Source organism: Heptranchias perlo, chromosome 3 (genome assembly GCF_035084215.1).
Source record: "Heptranchias perlo isolate sHepPer1 chromosome 3, sHepPer1.hap1, whole genome shotgun sequence".
Taxonomy (NCBI): domain Eukaryota; kingdom Metazoa; phylum Chordata; class Chondrichthyes; order Hexanchiformes; family Hexanchidae; genus Heptranchias; species Heptranchias perlo.
In genome coordinates this window covers 56,038,747-56,055,819 of record NC_090327.1, presented here as the reverse complement: position 1 = coordinate 56,055,819, position 17,073 = coordinate 56,038,747, and the positions used below count along the sequence as shown (strand labels likewise).

Below are 17,073 nucleotides of genomic sequence, written 5' to 3'. Positions count from 1 at the left end.
TCTTTGACCTCTCCCAGCCTTGATCGCCAGCTTCCCCCCTCCCCCCGTCCTGATTGTCAAGCTCTCCCCACTGCCCAGCCCTGATCTCTAGCCTCCCGATTGCATGCCTCTCCCTCCCCTCCCGATTTCTGACCTCCCATCCCTCCCGATTGCTGGAGTCCGTCCCCAAAGGTCCCCGGCTGCAGCCGCCTGCCGCTAGTGTTCCCTCCCGCCCGCTAGCTGAGCTGTCCATTTGGCAGGTGCCGGGCAGAAGGCGGAGCCAGAAGATGTTAATGAAGTCCTGCTGTTAAGATTGGCAAGACCTCTGCTTCCCTGGCCTTGACGTTTTCAACCTCACCTGCACCCTCCCCGTAAATATCGAGGCCTATGTGTCAGACTACAGTAGATGTAGCACCATGTGACTCACTGCTGTAGATATTGTACTATGTAAACTCACGCCAGTGGATTTTGCTGCATGTAAACAACAACTTGCATTTATATAGCACCTTTAAAGTAGTAAAACATCCCAAGGCACTTCACAGGAGCGTTATCCAACAAAATTTGACACCAAGCCACATAAGAAGATATTAGCACAGGTGACCAAAACTTGGTCAAAGAGGTAGGCTTTCAGGAGCGTCTTAAAGGAGGAGAGAGAGGTAGAGAGGTGGAGAGGTTTAGGGAGGGAATTCCAGAGCTTAGGGCCTAGGCAGCTGAAGGCATGGCCATCAATGGTGGAGCAATTAAAATTGGGGATGTGCAAGAGGCAAGAATTGGAGGAGATCAGAGATCTCGGAGGGTTGTAGGGCTGGAGGTAGTTACAGAGGTAGGGATGGGCGAGGCCATGGAGGGATTTGAAAACAAGGATAAGAATTTTAAAATTGAGGCATTCCCGGTTCGGGAGCCAATGTAGGTCAGTGAGCACAGGGGTGATGGGAGAATGGGACTTGGTGCGAGTTAGGATATGGGCAGCAGAGTTCTGGATGAGTTCAAGTTTATGGAGGATGGAAGATGGGAGACCAGCAAGGAGAGCATTGGAATAGTCAAGTCTAGAGGTAAAAAAGGCATGGATGAGGGTTTTAGCAGCAGATAAGCTGAGACAGGGGCGAAGACGGGCAATGTCACGGAGGTGGAAATAGGTGGTCTTGGTGATGGAGCGGATATGTGGTCGGAAGTTCATCTCAGGGTCAAATAAGGCACCAAGGTTGTGAATGGTCTTGTTCACCCTCAGACAGTGGCCAGGGGGAGGGATGGAGTTTGTATTGGGGACTAAAGACAATGGCATCGGTATTCCAAATATTTAGTTGGAAGAAATTTTTGCTCTTCATCGGACAAGCAGTGTGACAAATCAGAGGCACTGGATGGGTCGAGAGAGGTGGTGATGAGGTAGAGCTGGGTGCCGTTAGTGTACCTGTTGAACCTGTCGTGTTTTCGGATAATGTCGTCGAGGTGCAGCATGTGGATGAGAAATTGAAGGGGGCCAAGGATAGATCCTTGGGGGCTCCAGAGGTATCGGTGCGGGAACAGGAAGAGAAGCCATTGCAGGTGATTCTCTGGCTATAACTGGATAGTTAAGAATGGAACCAGGTGAGTGCAGTTCCACCCAGCTGGACAATGGAGGAGAGGCATTGGAGGACGATGGTGTGGTCAACCATGTCAAAGGTCGAGAAGGATGAGGAGAGATAGTTTACCAAGGTCACAGTCACATAGGATGTCATTTGTGACTTTGAAAAGGGCCATTTCAGTATGTGGCGGGGGCAGAAACCTGATTGGAGGGATTAAAACATGGAGTTGCGGGAAAGATGGGCATGAATTTGGGAGGTGACAACATGTTCAAGGACTTTGGAGAGGAAAGGGAGGTTGGAGATAGGGTGATAGTTTGCAAGGACAGAGGGGTCAAGGGTGGTTTTTTTTTTTTTGAGTGCTGGATGATGGCAGCAGATTTGAAGAGTAGGGAGACACTACCTGAGGAGAAGGAACTGTTAACAATATCAGTTAACGTGGGGGCCAGGAAGGGAAGTTGGGTAATCAGCAGTTTAGTGGGAATAGGGTCGAGGGAGCAGGAGTTGTGTCTCATAGTCAATAAGAACTGGGAGAGGGCATGAGGGGAGATAGGGGAGAAACTCAAGAAAGATGCAAGTTCAGGGCTAGGGCAGAGGGGGAACCTTTGGGGAAGTTTGGCTTGGTGGGCGAGGGAAAGGGAAAAAAGCAGCAGAGGCAGCTGAACAGATGGTCCCAATCTTAATGACAAAACAGTCCATGAGTTGTTGGGGGGTGAGGGTGGAGGAGGCAGGGGAAAAGGGTTTAAGAAGACAGTTTGTAGTGAAGAGAAGGTGGGAGTTATCTTTGCATTCCAGGATGATCCTGAAATAATGAACAGTTTTGGCAAAGGAGAGCAGGACCCAACAATGCTTTATGTGGTCCAGCCGGATCTGGCAATGAATGGCTAAATCAGTTGTATGCCATAAACGTTCAAGTCTGTGTCCTTTGGACTTAAGGGAGTGGAGATGAGGGCCGTACCAGGAGGAATGACCATGGTGAAAGAGAGTAATAGTTTTAATGGGGACAAGGGCATCAAAGGGGGAGGTGAGGATGTGATTGAGCAAACAGGTGGCTGCAGAAATGTCACGGTGAATGGAGGGCCAAAGGTGGGAATTTGAAAGTGCCGTTGTATGTGACTTGGGGGGAGAGTTTTTCCCAGAAGTGGGCACAGAAGGAAGTGGGGTTGGGAGGGGGAAAGGGGATGTGGGTGGAGAGGGATTCAAGGATGTGATCAGTGATGGCCTTATCAGTGATTGGCACGATGGGAGTAGAGAGGCCACGTGAGATGGCAAAGTCGAAGAGGTGGCTGTGAATATAGGTAAGGTAGTTTATATGGAGGGAGAGATTAAGGGAGGATAGGAGGGCAGTAAACTGAGAGAGAGAAGATGATGAGTTGAGATGTATATCACCGAGGATGAGAAGTTGCTCAGTGTAGAGGCTAAGGGAGGAAAGCAGTGAAGATATTGCGGTGAGAAAGTTGGCGTGGTTCTTGGGTGGGCAGTAGAGAATGAGGATTTTAAAGGAGGTGAGAGGGGTGAGGCAAGGTAAGATGCTCAAAGGAGAAGGTGCCAGAAGAGTAGGGGGACAGACTCCAAGGTGTGATTTGATGATAAGGGCCACACCGCCATCGCGGCAGTCTAGGCGGGGCAAGTGGTGGAAGATATAGCCAGGTGGGGAGGCTTCATTAAGGAGGAAGGTGTCATCACCCGTCAGCCAGATTTCCTTCAAGGCCATGATGTCAATGCAATCATCCACAATAAGCTCATGGATGGCAAGGTCCTTGTTCACAAGCGAACGGCCATTCCGGAGGGAGATGTGGAGAGGGGCAGTAATAGCTGAACCGCTGGCAGAGTCCACAGGGTCAAAGCTGGGAGGGGTGAGTGGGATGGGAAGGAGAATGGCAAGATTAGCCCCCAGCGGACGTGCTGCAGTGGATATTGCTGCTTGGGATTCACACCAGTGGATATTGCAGCATGTGACTCTCACTGCAGTATATATTGCTGCATGGGACTCACACTGCTGTGGACATTGCTGTATGTGACTCACACTGCAGTGGATATTGTTGCATGTGACTCACTGCAGTGAATATTGCTGCATATCCCACAAGGCAGCCGATAATGCACCATGTCTTTACTTGTAGCGCATATTGCCCCATGACGCACACTTCAGCACATATTGCTCTATTTGTCTCACACTGCAGTCGATATCATTGCATGTGTCCCACATTTCAGTGGACATTGCATCATGTGACCCACACTGCAGTGGATGTTGCACATTTGCCTTCCATGGCAGTAGATATTGCAAAATGTGGCTCATAATGCAGCAATATTGTCTCAAATAGTAATCATAGAATCATAGAAGTTTACAACATGGAAACAGGCCCTTCGGCCCAACATGTCCATGTCGCCCAGTTGATACCACTAAGCTAGTCCCAATTGCCTGCACTTGGCCCATATCCCTCTATACCCATCTTACCCATGTAACTGTCCAAATGCTTTTTAAAAGACAAAATTGTACCTGCCTCTACTACTGCCTCTGGCAGCTCGTTCCAGACACTCATTACCCTTTGAGTGAAAAAATTGCCCCTCTGGACCCTTTTGTATCTCTCCCCTCTCACCTTAAATCTATGCTCCCTCGTTTTTGACTCCCCTACCTTTGGGAAAAGATTTTGACTATCTACCTTATCTATGCCCCTCATTATTTTATAGACTTCTATAAGATCACCCCTTAACCTCCTACTCTCCAGGGAAAAAAGTCTCAGTCTATCCAACCTCTCCCTATAAGTCAAACCATCAAGTCCCGGTAGCATCCTAGTAAATCTTTTCTGCACTCTTTCTAGTTTAATAATATCCTTTCTATAATAGGGTGACCAGAACTGTACACAGTATTCCAAGTGTGGCCTTACTAATGTCTTGTACAACTTCAACAAGAAATCCCAACTCCTGTATTCAATGTTCTGACCAATGAAACCAAGCATGCCGAATGCCTTCTTCACCACCCTATCCACCTGTGACTCCACTTTCAAGGAGCTATGAACCTGTACTCCTAGATATTTGTTCTATAACTCTCCCCAACGCCCTACCTTAACGGAGTAGGTCCTGGCCCGATTCGATCTACCAAAATGCATCACCTCACATATATCTAAATTAAACTCCATCTGCCATTCATCGGCCCACTGGCCCAATGTATCAAGATCCCGTTGCAATCCTAGATAACCTTCTTCACTGTCCACAATGCCACCAATCTTGGTGTCATCTGCAAACTTACTAACCATGCCTCCTAAATTCTCTTCCAAATCATTAATATAAATAACAAATAACAGCGGACCCAGCACCGATCCCTGAGGCACACCGCTGATCACAGGCCTCCAGTTTGAAAAACAACCCTCTACAACCACCGTCTGTCTTCTGTCGTCAATCCAATTTTGTATCCAATTGGCTACCTCACCTTGGATCCCGTGAGATTTAACCTTATGTAACATCAATGTAAAAATATAGAAAGTAATATCTGGTGAATTTTTGTGTGCATCAAGATGAGGACTTTCTGGGTTCAGAAACAGAATATTTTACACATTTGGCATCTTATCAACAGTGAGCATTCCCAGAAAGAAACAGGGCAGATACACGTACTATAAATTAAACTGACCCAACAAACTGCACCTGCACAAATTACAAATAGAAGTGCATTTCACTAGTTCATTAGATTTCATCTGAAAACCTAGATGGGTTACTGGCTTGTCACACACTCCAACCTACATATCATCTTCAATTAATTGTATTCAATTATACTCGGAAATTTTCAGTCATGAACTGAACAATAAATGCGGTTGCCAGTATCTTCCATCTGTTTGGAGTCAAAATTGGGCATTCATATCTGATCCATGGTTAAGCTCCCAATGTACTATTCACATTCACTCATTACGTAGAAAACTTGATCAAACATAAAAAGGTCAGCAAATTAGATCCGATTTTAATAAAAATCAAAAAGCTCCAATGTAAAATACCCCAGTGGAACTCAGTCTGTCTTGGCTCCATTACATTTCTGTAATTAGTGAACAGATTTACAAAAGGGTCCCACTACAACTCTTACATGTCTAGGGATTTCAAATATTTCTTGCTAAAATTGTAACACATCTGTGTATAATTAGAAAACTTTTATTACCCATATATAAGATGATCCCTGTCTGCTATCTCCAAGCCCCTATGTAAAATGAGTTTGAATGGTTTGAACCCAGTGTGTAGTGAGCATAGGTTGCTCATAATTTGGCATGAATCAGTCATCTCATTAAAGATTATAGAAGAATGATATTGAAAATTAAACATTCACAATGCTCTTCTGAGGTTGGCTTAATTGTCTATGCTGCACCTTGCCCAAGAAAAATTAATGGTGAGATTGGGTACAAACATGGCAAAGTGTTTGATTCGTCTGATGGTACCTCTCATTTTGAGTAGCAGAGAGAGAAAAAAAATCAACACACCCTAAAAAACCCCCCTCTAAAATGACCTTGATATTTTTATGGCACATCCTATGGTCTGAGCCATTCTCTTCAATATTAGCACGACTGTCTTTCTAGTGAACATTAATGGTTTAGTCACTGATGAAATAGGTTGAGAGAAATGCAGATTTCCACTACACAGAAATACATAAAAGTTACAACACGGAAACAGGTCATTCAGCCCAATCAGTCCACGTTGACATTTACCCTCCCAAATAGCAAATAGTTCTAATCACATTTACCCACCCTGTTCCCATATCCCTTCAACCCCTTTTGCTTCATCCACCTATCCAATCTTATCTTGAATGTTGACATAATTTCTGCCTCAACTACTAACCTTGGAAGGGAATTCCACATCCTCACAACTCTCAGTGTGGTTTCTCCTACCCACTGTTCTAAATCTCTCGCATTTAATCTTGTATCAATGGCCCCTCGAACTTGATCCCTCAAGTACAACAACTTGTATTTATACAGCGCCTTTAATGTAGCAAAACATTCCAAGGCGCTTCACAGGAGCGTTATCAAACAAAATTTGACACCAAGCCACATAAGGAGATATCAGGGTAGGTGACCAAAAGCTTGGTCAAAGAGGTAGGTTTTAAGGAGCGTCTTAAAGGAGGGGAGGTAGAGGCAGAGAGGTTTACGGAGGGAATTCCAGAGCTTAGGACCTAGGCAGCTGAAGGCACGGCCGTCAATGGTGGAGACACTAAAATTGGGGATGCATAAGAGGCAAGAATTGGATGAGCGCAGAGATCGCAGAGGGTTGTAGGGCTGGAGGAGGTTACAGAGATAGGGAAGGGAAGGCCATGGAGGGATTTGAAAACAAGGATGAGAATTTTAAAATTGAGGCATTCCTGGTTCGGGAGCTAATGTAGGTCAGCGAGCGCAGGGATGATGGGTGAACGGGAGTTGGTGCGAGTTAGGATATGGACAGCAGAGTTCCGGATGAGCTCAAATTAATGGAGGTTGGAGGATTGGAGGCCACCAGGAGAGCATTGGAATAATCAAGTCTAGAGGTAACAAAGGCATGGATGAGGGTTTCAGCAGATGAGCTGAGGTGGGGTGGAGACGGACGATGTTAGAGGTGGAAGTAGGCGGTTTTAGTGATGGAGCGGATATGTGGCCAGAAGCTCATCTCAGGGTCAAATAGGACTCCAAGGTTGTGAACGGTCTTGTTCAGCCTCAGAAAGTGGCCAGGGAGAGGGATGGAGTTGGTGGTGAGGGAACGGAGTTAGTAACGGGGACCGAAGACAGTGGCTTCCGTCCTCCTAATATTTAGTTGGAGGAAATTCCTGCTTATCCAGTACTGGATGTCGGACAAGCAGTGTGACAAATCAGACAGTGGAGGGGTCAAGAGAGGTGGTGGTGAGGTATAGCTGGGTGTCATCAGTGTACACGTGGAACCTGATGTAATGTTTTCAGATGATGTTGCCGAGGGGCAGCATGTAGATGAGAAATAGAAGGGGGCCATGGATAGATCCTTGGGGGACCCCAGAGGGAACGGTGTGGGAGTGGGAAGAGGAGCCATTGCAGGTGATTCTCTGGCTATGACTGGATAGTTAAGAATGGAACCAGGTGACGGCAGTCCCACCCAGCTGGACAATGGAGGCGAGGCGTTGAAGGGGGATGGTGTGATCAACTGTGCCAAAGGCTGCAGACTACTGGAAACAGTCTGCTTCTATCTACCTTGTCCCATTCTTTCATAATTTTAAAGGCTTCTATTATATCGTCCCATATTCTGCATTGTTCCAATGAAAAAAGACCCAATTTTCAATTAGTTCTTTGAATTTGTATTTCCTCATACCAGGAGCAGCCTAGTTAATCTGCTTGGTATCCTATCCAGAGCTTCAATTCCCTTCCTATGATGAGTTCCCAATTTCTGCATGCTGTGTGACAAAGAGCAGCCAAGTATCTTCGCAAAGAAAATTATAGGGTACTTGCAACAGCCACTCTCATAACTCATAACAGCTGGACACACGGCGACATTGGAAGTGACCTGCCCCTAAGGCCAGCTGTCCTATCCTCTCGGTCGCAAGAGGTGTGGGCCTGAGAAAAAGTGGGGGAAGAGAAGAGAGAGATAAAAGTCCCGATGATAATTTGGGTTGGATATCGTGCTTGCAGGAGCTGAAGTCGACGGCAACCCTCAGAACGTGAGGTCACAAAATTTTAACTCCTGAGCCTCATTAACATTTGCCAACACTGACACAACATTTGACTCCTGCCTGAAGCCAGCGGGAATGACATCGCCGCCGGTGGGCGGGAGAGTTTCAGCTCACGGCGAGGAACCCACAAATATGGTACCCAGCAAGGTAAGGGTGGGAGGGGGGATTGAAGAATTCCACGATTGGGGAAGGGGGGAAAGCTCGACGTGGGGGTAGCCCAAGGTATCCTTGTGGGGCCAGAAGGAGCACTCGTGCTCTTCCTGACCCACAAGGAATCTTTAAAAAGGAAAACAAATCTCACTTACCTGGGTTTCCTGAGTCCAGGATTCTGGCTTCTGTCAGCTTTGGCTGGTGGGCACAAGACTGTACGGCCCTTAGTCGGTTAAAATGGTTTCAGTGGCCTGACGATGTCATCAGGTCGTGAAGTTGCCATTTAAATTAGGCCCCTGCTCTTTTGTGGTGAGTGGCCTTCCTGTGCCAGAAATCAGGAAAGTTTAAATGGTGGGAGTGTGGGAACATCACACAATCCACCCACCGCCATCTTCCCCCCCCCCCCCCCCCAAGAACATTACCGCTTTTGGGATGAGGATGGGGGGTTAAAATCGTCCCTATAGTGTTCCCTCAAAAAGACTCACCGAAATATAACTATTATATTTTAGAGATTGTGCAACTGCTCTAAGTAATCCCAGATTTTATTATATTTAAGCATCCTTGAAGATTACCCTCCACATTTTATAGAAAACATTTATGTTTTGTACCCTGTAAACAACAGGCTTCTTGAAAATCATGCTCTTCTATGATATGTGCACCTTACTAATCAACACTCTACAGCAAATGAGATGTCCAAACTTCTGACTGAAAATGTGTTCTATAGATTCAGGGCAAACGTGGAATCCTTTAACTGCTGGTGCTGAGCTGGGAAACAAAATTTTCACTTAAAAGTATAACAAGCACTGAGAAGGAAGTTTTTGATGACAGATAAACATGCAAGCCAAATTTATTTCCAAAGATACAACTTTTTGCAGGTACAGGAAAGAAAAGTATCTTTAGAACAGCAGTTGGGTTGGTGTACAGAGACGCTAGTTACAGTAGTTCCTGAATTTTGTTTGAAATAAAAAGACAGACAATAGCCTTGTTCACACTGCAGCGGAAAAAGTGGCATAATCCCAGTAATATTTATCATTCTAATTACTTTATAATAATTGCAGATGTTCACCTGCAAATTAACCATGAAGATTCATAAGATTCAGGTAGGCCTAAACCTTATCAACTTTTAATTGTAAAAAAACCCTGAGTTTTTAACTGGTTTTCCAGTTTCTTTTTTAATTGTTTATTGGTAACATTGAAAATGGCTTCACTAACATCTTGGGGAAAAACTAATGAATAACCCCTTCGAAGGGCAGCAAACACTTCATTGCAGTGTGAATGCGGCACATTGCCTTACTCTTACAAACAACTGCAGGTACCTTACAGCTATAATGCAGATCAGCAATACATCGTGTCCATACATTTGAACAGTGCACAAAGGGTTTAAAAAGAAAAGGAACATATGGAAATAATTGAGCATTAAGACTGAGCTTTACAGCATTGTCATATCAGACTTGTAAAGAATACATGCCTTCATTATCACAACACTGATGTTATTTGTCAACCATCCTTATCACATTATTCTCTCAGCCAAAATCTGTAAAATATTCTTAACATCCAACCTTCATTGCACACCAGATTTCACGTAACCATGCCAAGAAATGTAAATTTATCTTTTAGATTTTAACAAAGTTCCGATTAGAGATCAAATAGTACACCAACCAATTGATCAATTGTCCTTTTATTTTGTCCAAAAGGTGCACCCCTCTCCTCTTTAATACAGGTTTATTACTAACTTGAGTAATTTTACTTAAAGTAGCCATCAATCCTTTGGATATTTAAAAATTTGGCCTAGCAAGGTTTGCAGAAAAATTCAGAAGCATTTTATTTTTGAGACAGTGCCAGCGTAGTCTTAAACCAGCATATTCGGGGAGATCCTGTTGGCAAGTATGACTAGTCAGTCACTATTTACAATGATCTAACTTACTACATCTTACAATCCCTACTTTCTAAAATAAATTTAAAACATCGTGTGTTGAGCTGGATCCATGGCACGCACATGAACACTTGGCAAGCAGAACCAAGAAAGGGGCAGCTCCCTGCTCGAGTTGTCATCATGAAATTTTATATTCAAGTAATAATCACCAGCATAGAGGAATAGGAGAGCTCCATGGCAAACAAAATCTTCAGTGGCTTTCACCTGCAAAATGAAATAAAAATAAGATACCATTTAGTAGAAGTGCCTGTAGCACAAAACAGGAACCATTTATCGCCAGACAAGTAAACAGCTCCTACCAGGGACAGACCTACCACAGATAGCACTGTGGGTTGAAAACTATCTCTCTTGTGATTCCAACCAGCAGACACTATGGGATAAGGCAAGCAGTTTACCACAAGGGCACAAAATCAATGATTAACACTGATCCAATCGATCTCTCGATTCCCGCTGGTGCCATATTGCACAGGAATCTTTAAAGATGGAGTGGTATAAAACAGATTTACATTTTAGGAGCTATGAGTTGTGCATTAATCCATGCTCTATATGTCAGTGGTTGGTACTCAAAAGTATTTTTATTTATTTGTACTTAAAAAAACCAAATAAATGGGTCGAGCAGATCCAGAGTACTTCTGTTTGTCAGTGTGCTTCAGTTACACTTCAAAACCACACTATAGAACGCCTAACACATCATACATTTTAAAATTAATCTGAATAGATTTTCAAATGTCTAGCTCAGACTTTACCATACTTTTACTTTTCCGCAGAATGAAGGCAAAAGGAATCTCAAATTGGCATAAGAATGCCCTTTTAGACAAGTGTTTTTAATTGTAAGGGTTTAAAGTAAAAGTGAAAATGATAAATTAAAATAGAATGCATATGAAACACTGCAGAGAAAATGACGATACATTATCACTTGATGTTAAATGTTAAAATCTCATGGAAGTCATGATTTTTTTAAACTTATCTGGCAACATTTGATCATGTTAGTGTCTTTGCAAGAGCTAAATGTCAGGTGCAGTGGATTATGGGGGCTCAGCTGATATCAGGTCAGCAGCAGTCCTTAATAACTAACCTAATGGGAGTTTATATGGTTCAAACAAAGATAGATGTGCACTTTCCAAAGCAAAATGTCACAAGAAAACTTCAAACTTGGGTAAGGAGAGGAATGAAGAGTGAAAGAGGAAAGTGTCAAGAAACTATAATCTTTTGACACCTTATCCATCGCTATTTAATCAAATAAGCTATCAGAAATGGAACCAAGGCATTTATTAAACTGCTGTGATAAAGGAGAGTAGAAATTGTTTCTCGTGCCCGTTTGTCAGGTGGAAAACAGGGACAAAAAGGACCAATTTTGGGACGCAACATCCCGCACCAATGTGGGTAAGAATGTCGCCATATTGGTAAAAGCAGCTTTGTTGACATCCTGGGCCCCCACCTCAAACAGGTGTTAGTTCCCTTTCACATATATGTGAGGGGCCTGTTTTAGGCCTCCTTACAGAAATTGGTTTGGATTGTGTGAAGCAGATGCTAGGCCTGGATTTTTCAACAGCTGCTGCAGCCTAAACAGTGGCTGCCAACAAAAGGTACATTTAAATTTAAAATAAAAATTTAAAAAGTAAGGCTGTGCAGCCAGCAAGGGAAGAGGCTCTCCCCGGACTCCACAGTCCTCACAATCGTCCTCCACCCATTCCCCCACCCCCTGTTGCTGCTCCAACTCCCCTTCACGGAACTTACCTTAGAGATGCTTCCAGTGAGGTAAACGGCCCAATATTCAACAATGTAAAATGCACTTTCCAAAGGACAGGCACCAGCAGCTCACACAAAAATATTAATGAGGCCTGGGGACAAATTTTGGGCTGTCCTGGGGCCTCCAGGTTGGGGCACGTACTGTTGGAACGCCGCTGGCTATAGACAAGTAAACGTGTCATAACTAATTTCCACCCCTTCAACGTGATCTGAAAGCTGCGCAGGATTGTCAGTAATACACTGCAGCTGTACGGGCAAAGTCATACTGAAGTTTCACACACACTAATCAGACTACACCTTGAGAATTGGGTCCAGTTTTGGTCACCAAGTCACAAGGGAAACAATTAATTGCTGGTGCAGAAAAGAGCCACAAGCCTGATGTTGAATGTCAGAGGATTATCGAGGTAAAACTGGAGAAAGTTAGGCTGTCAGCCTTGAAAAGGAGGATTTGAGAGGGCACTTATATAAGTGAATGGTGTAGAAAATATAAATCTGGAGCACGATTTCAAAATAAACTTTGTGCCTATGTTCAGAAAGACACAATTAGAAACTGGTGAAAAACAAATTCAAAGCAAGACTGATGAACAACTGGAATTCTAAATAAGGAAGGAGAGGCATAAATCTTGAAATCATTTATGAGACAGGCGGATGCTACGATGGGTCACTGTAGACTTTCCGAGATGGATGAGCTAAATTGAGCTAAATGAATGTTCTTTATGTAGCTTGTACAAGTACGTAAAAAGAAAAAGATTAGTAAAGACAAATGTAGGTCCCTTACAGTTAGAAAAGGGAGAATTTATAATGGGGAACAAAGAAATGGCAGATCAATTAAACAAATACTTGGATTCTGTCTTCACAGAAGAGGACACAAATAACTTCCCAGAAATGCTAGGGAACCAAGGGACTAGTGAGAAGGAGGAATTAAAGGAAATTAGTACAAGTAAAAAAAAAAGTGCTGGAGAAATTAATGGGACTGAAAGCCGATAAATCCCCAGGACCTGATAATCTGCATCCCAGAGTACTAAAAGAGATAGCCATGGAAATAGTGGATGCATTAGTTGTCATCCTCCAAAATTCTATAGATTATGGAACAGTTCCTGCAGATTGGAGGATGGAAAATGTAACCTCACCATTTAAAAAAGGAGGGAGAGAGAAAACAGGGAACTACGGACCGGTTAGCCTAACATCAGTAGTAGAGAAAATGCTAGAGTCTATTGTAAAGGATGTGATAACAGGACACTTAGAAAATATCAACGGGATTAGACAAAGTCAACATGGATTTATGAAAGGGAAATCATGTTTGACAAACCTACTGGAGTTCTTTGAGGATGTAACTGGTAGAATAGATGAGGGAGAACCAGTGGATGTGGTTTATTTGGAATTTCAGAAGGCCTTTGATAAAGTCCCACATAAGAGGTTAGTGTGCAAAATTAAAGCACATGGGATTGGGGGTAATATACTGGCAAGGATTGAAAATTCGTTAACAGACAGGAAACAGAGAGTAGGAATAAACGGGTCTTTTTCGGGGTGGCAGGCAGTGACTAGTGGGGTACCACAGGGATCAGTGCTTGGGCCCCAGCTATTCACAATATATATCAATGATTTGGATGAGGCAACCAAATGTAATATTTCCAAGTTTGCTGACAACACAAAACTAGGTGGGATTGTGAGTTGTGAGGAGGATGCAAAGAGGCTTCAAGGCGATTTAGACAAGTTGAGTGAGTGGCAAATACATGGCAGATGCAGCATAACGTGGATAAATGTGAAGTTATCCACTTCGGAAGGAAAAACAGAAAGGCAGAGTATTATTTAAATGGTGATAGATTGGGGAATGTTGATGTACAAAGGGACCTGGGTGTCCTTGTACACAGTCACTGAAAGCAAACATGCAGGTGCAGCAAGCAGTTAGGAAGGCAAATGGTATGTTGGCCTTCATTGCAAGAGGATTTGAGTACAGGAGCAAGGATATCTTACTGCAGTTGTACAGGGCTTTGGTGAGACCACACCTGGAGTATTGTGTGCAGTTTTGGTCTCCTTACCTAAGAAAGGATATACTTGCCATTGAGGGAGTGCAGCAAAGGTTCACCAGACTGATCCCTGGGATGGCAGGACTGTTGTATGAGGAGAGATTGGGTCGACTTGGCCTGTATTCACTTGAGTTTAGAAGAATAAGAGGGGATCTCATTGAAACATGTAAAATTCTGACAGGGCTAGACAGACTGGGTGCAGGGAGGATGTTTCCCCTGGCTGGGGTGGTCCAGAATGAGGGGTCAGTCTCAGGATACGGGGTAGGACATTTAGGACTGAAATGAGAAGAAATTTCTTCACTCAGAGGGTGGTGAACCTGTGGAATTCTCTACCACAGAAGGCTGTGGAGGCCAAGTCACTGAATATATTTAAGAAGGAGCTAGATAGATTTCTAGACACAAAAGGCAGTATGGGGAGAGAGCGGGAATATGGTATTGAGATAGAGGATCAGCCTTGATCATATTGAATGGCGGAGCAGGCTCGAAGGGCCAAATGGCCTACTCCTGCTCCTATTTTCTATGTTTCTATGTTTGTGATCTTGTAATCTATCAAGTCACATGTTACTTTAAACGGCTCTGTACACCAGGCTGTGTACAAGACCATATCTAATCACTGTAGTGTTATCTGTAAAGATAACTGCTGGCATCTACCAGACAGTGTGGAAAATTGCCCAGTTATATCCTATCCACAAAAAGCAGGACAAATCCAACCCGGCCAATTACCGCCCCATCAGTCTACTCTCAATCAGCAAAGTGATGGAAGGTGTCGTCGACAGTGCTATCAAGCGGCACTTACTCACCAATAACCAGCTCACTGATGCTCAGTTTGGGTTCCGCTAGGACCACTCGGTGACGGACCTCATTACAGCCTTGGTCCAAACATGGACAAAAGAGCTGAATTCCAGAGGTGAGGTGAGAGTGACGGCCCTTGACATCAAGGCAGCATTTGACCGAGTGTGGCACCAAGCAGCCCTAGTAAAATTGAAGTCAATGGGAATCAAGGGGAAAACTCTCCAGTGGCTGGAGTCATACCTAGCACAAAGAAAGATGGTAGTGGTTGTTGGAGGCCAATCATCTCAGCCCCAGGATATTGCTGCAGGAGTAACTCAAGGCAGTGTCCTGGGCCCAACCATCTTCAGCTGCTTCAACAATGACCTTCCCTCCATCATAAGGTCAGAAATGGGGATGTTCGCTGATGATTGCACAGTGTTCCATTCCATTCGCAACCCCTCAGATAATGAAGCAGTCCGTGCCCGCATGCAGCAAGACCTGGACAACATCCAGGCTTGGGCTGATAAGTGGCAAGTAACATTCATGCCAGACAAGTGCCAGGCAATGACCATCTCCAACAAGAGAGAGTCTAACCACCTCCCCTTGACATTCAACGTCATTACCATCGCCGAATCCCCCACCATCAACATTCTGGGGGTCACCATTGACCAGAAACTTAACTGGACCAGCCATATAAATACTGTGGCTACACGAGCAGGTCAGAGGCTGGGTATTCTGCGGCGAGTGACTCACCTCCTGACTCCCCAAAGCCTTTGCACCATCTACAAGGCACAAGTCAGGAGTGTGATGGAATACTTTCCACTTGCCTGGATGAGTGCAGCTCCAACAACGCTCAAGAAGCTCGACACCATCCAGGACAAAGCAGCCCGCTTGATTGGCACCCCATCCACCACCCTAAACATTCACTCCCTTCACCACCAGCGCACTGTGACTGTGTGTACCATCCACAGGATGCACTGCAGCAACTCGCCAAGGCTTCTTTGACAGCACCTCCCAAACCCGCGACCTCCACACCTAGAAGGACAAGGGCAGCAGGCACATGGGAACAACACCACCTGCACATTCCCCTCCAAGTCACACACCATCCCGACTTGGAAATATATCGCCGTTCCTTCATCGTCGCTGGGTCAAAATCCTGGAACTCCCTACCTAACAGCACAGTGGGAGAATCTTCACCACACGGACTGCAGCGGTTCAAGAAGGTGGCTCACCACCACCTTCTCAAGGGCAATTAGGGATGGGCAATAAATGCTGGCCTTGCCAGGGACGCCCACATCCCATGAACGAATATAAAAAAAAATCATAATTTAAGTCCATGGTTATCACAGATCCATTTCTCATATCACATTATTTTAATTAAACAAGTGCACAAACAGGGCATTGGAGTCTATAATCTCTAATTTCTGATGAGTTCAATTCAGCAGAACATAAACACCGTTGTATATTTATACCTGGATAGGTTCAGATGATTTATTGGGACTATTAATTTAATTAAGGGTTGCAGAGTAGTGCAATTTTTTTTTGCTCCTGGGAGGGGAACCTTGCACTAACACTTTTTCTTTCTTTTCTTTTATTCTATTATTTCCTACTATTCTATTGATTTATTTACCATTTTTTTCTCATCCATCAACCTGAAGACATTGACGGCTTGCTGGGGTATTTATTGTTCTGTGAGTGCTGGACACCCTCAAGTATCTTGCTCAAGAGGCCATTATTCATACACGAGTCTTAGCAGTGTCAGAAGATTATTCGGCTGTGGAGTGCCTCACAGTGGTGCCCTATAGCGTGCGAAGGATATCAAGGACAACACTAAAGGTTTTTACAAGTATATTAAAAAAAAGAGGGCAGTTAAGAGTAATGAGGACCCCTTAGAGACAGAGGCAGGAGATATTATTGGAAATTAGGAAATGGCAAACTTACTAAATAGCTACTTTATATTGGTCTTCACAGTAGCGGATGAGGATAAAGTACCAGAGATACAAGGAAAACTAAAAATAAATTAAGCGGAGGAACTAACTAGATTCAAGTAAAAAAAAATGGTGATGGAGAAACTAATTAGATTAAAGATAGAGAGAAATCTCCAGGACCCAATGATTTCGACCCCAAGGTATTAAAAGAAGTAGGTGAGGAAATCGTTGATGCGTTCATCATGATCTTCCAAAACTCTCTCGATTTAGGAATTGTCCCCTTGGATTGGAAAACTGCCAGTGTCACTTCATTGTTTAAGAATGGTAGGGCAGATAAACT

At 44.1% G+C, this 17,073-nt stretch overlaps 1 protein-coding gene across 1 annotated transcript in view; it reads right to left on the bottom strand.

Annotated features, from left to right (window-relative positions):
* Positions 1-9,156: 9,156 nt before the first annotated feature.
* The window catches only part of trappc9 (trafficking protein particle complex subunit 9), an 838,299-nt gene continuing 830,382 nt past the window's right edge, over positions 9,157-17,073 (bottom strand). Inside the window, exon 23 of the mRNA XM_067979750.1 lies at positions 9,157-10,462. Within this exon, the coding sequence (XP_067835851.1) occupies positions 10,283-10,462 (180 nt within the window). The 3' untranslated portion in view covers positions 9,157-10,282. The remainder of the gene's footprint in view (positions 10,463-17,073) is intronic.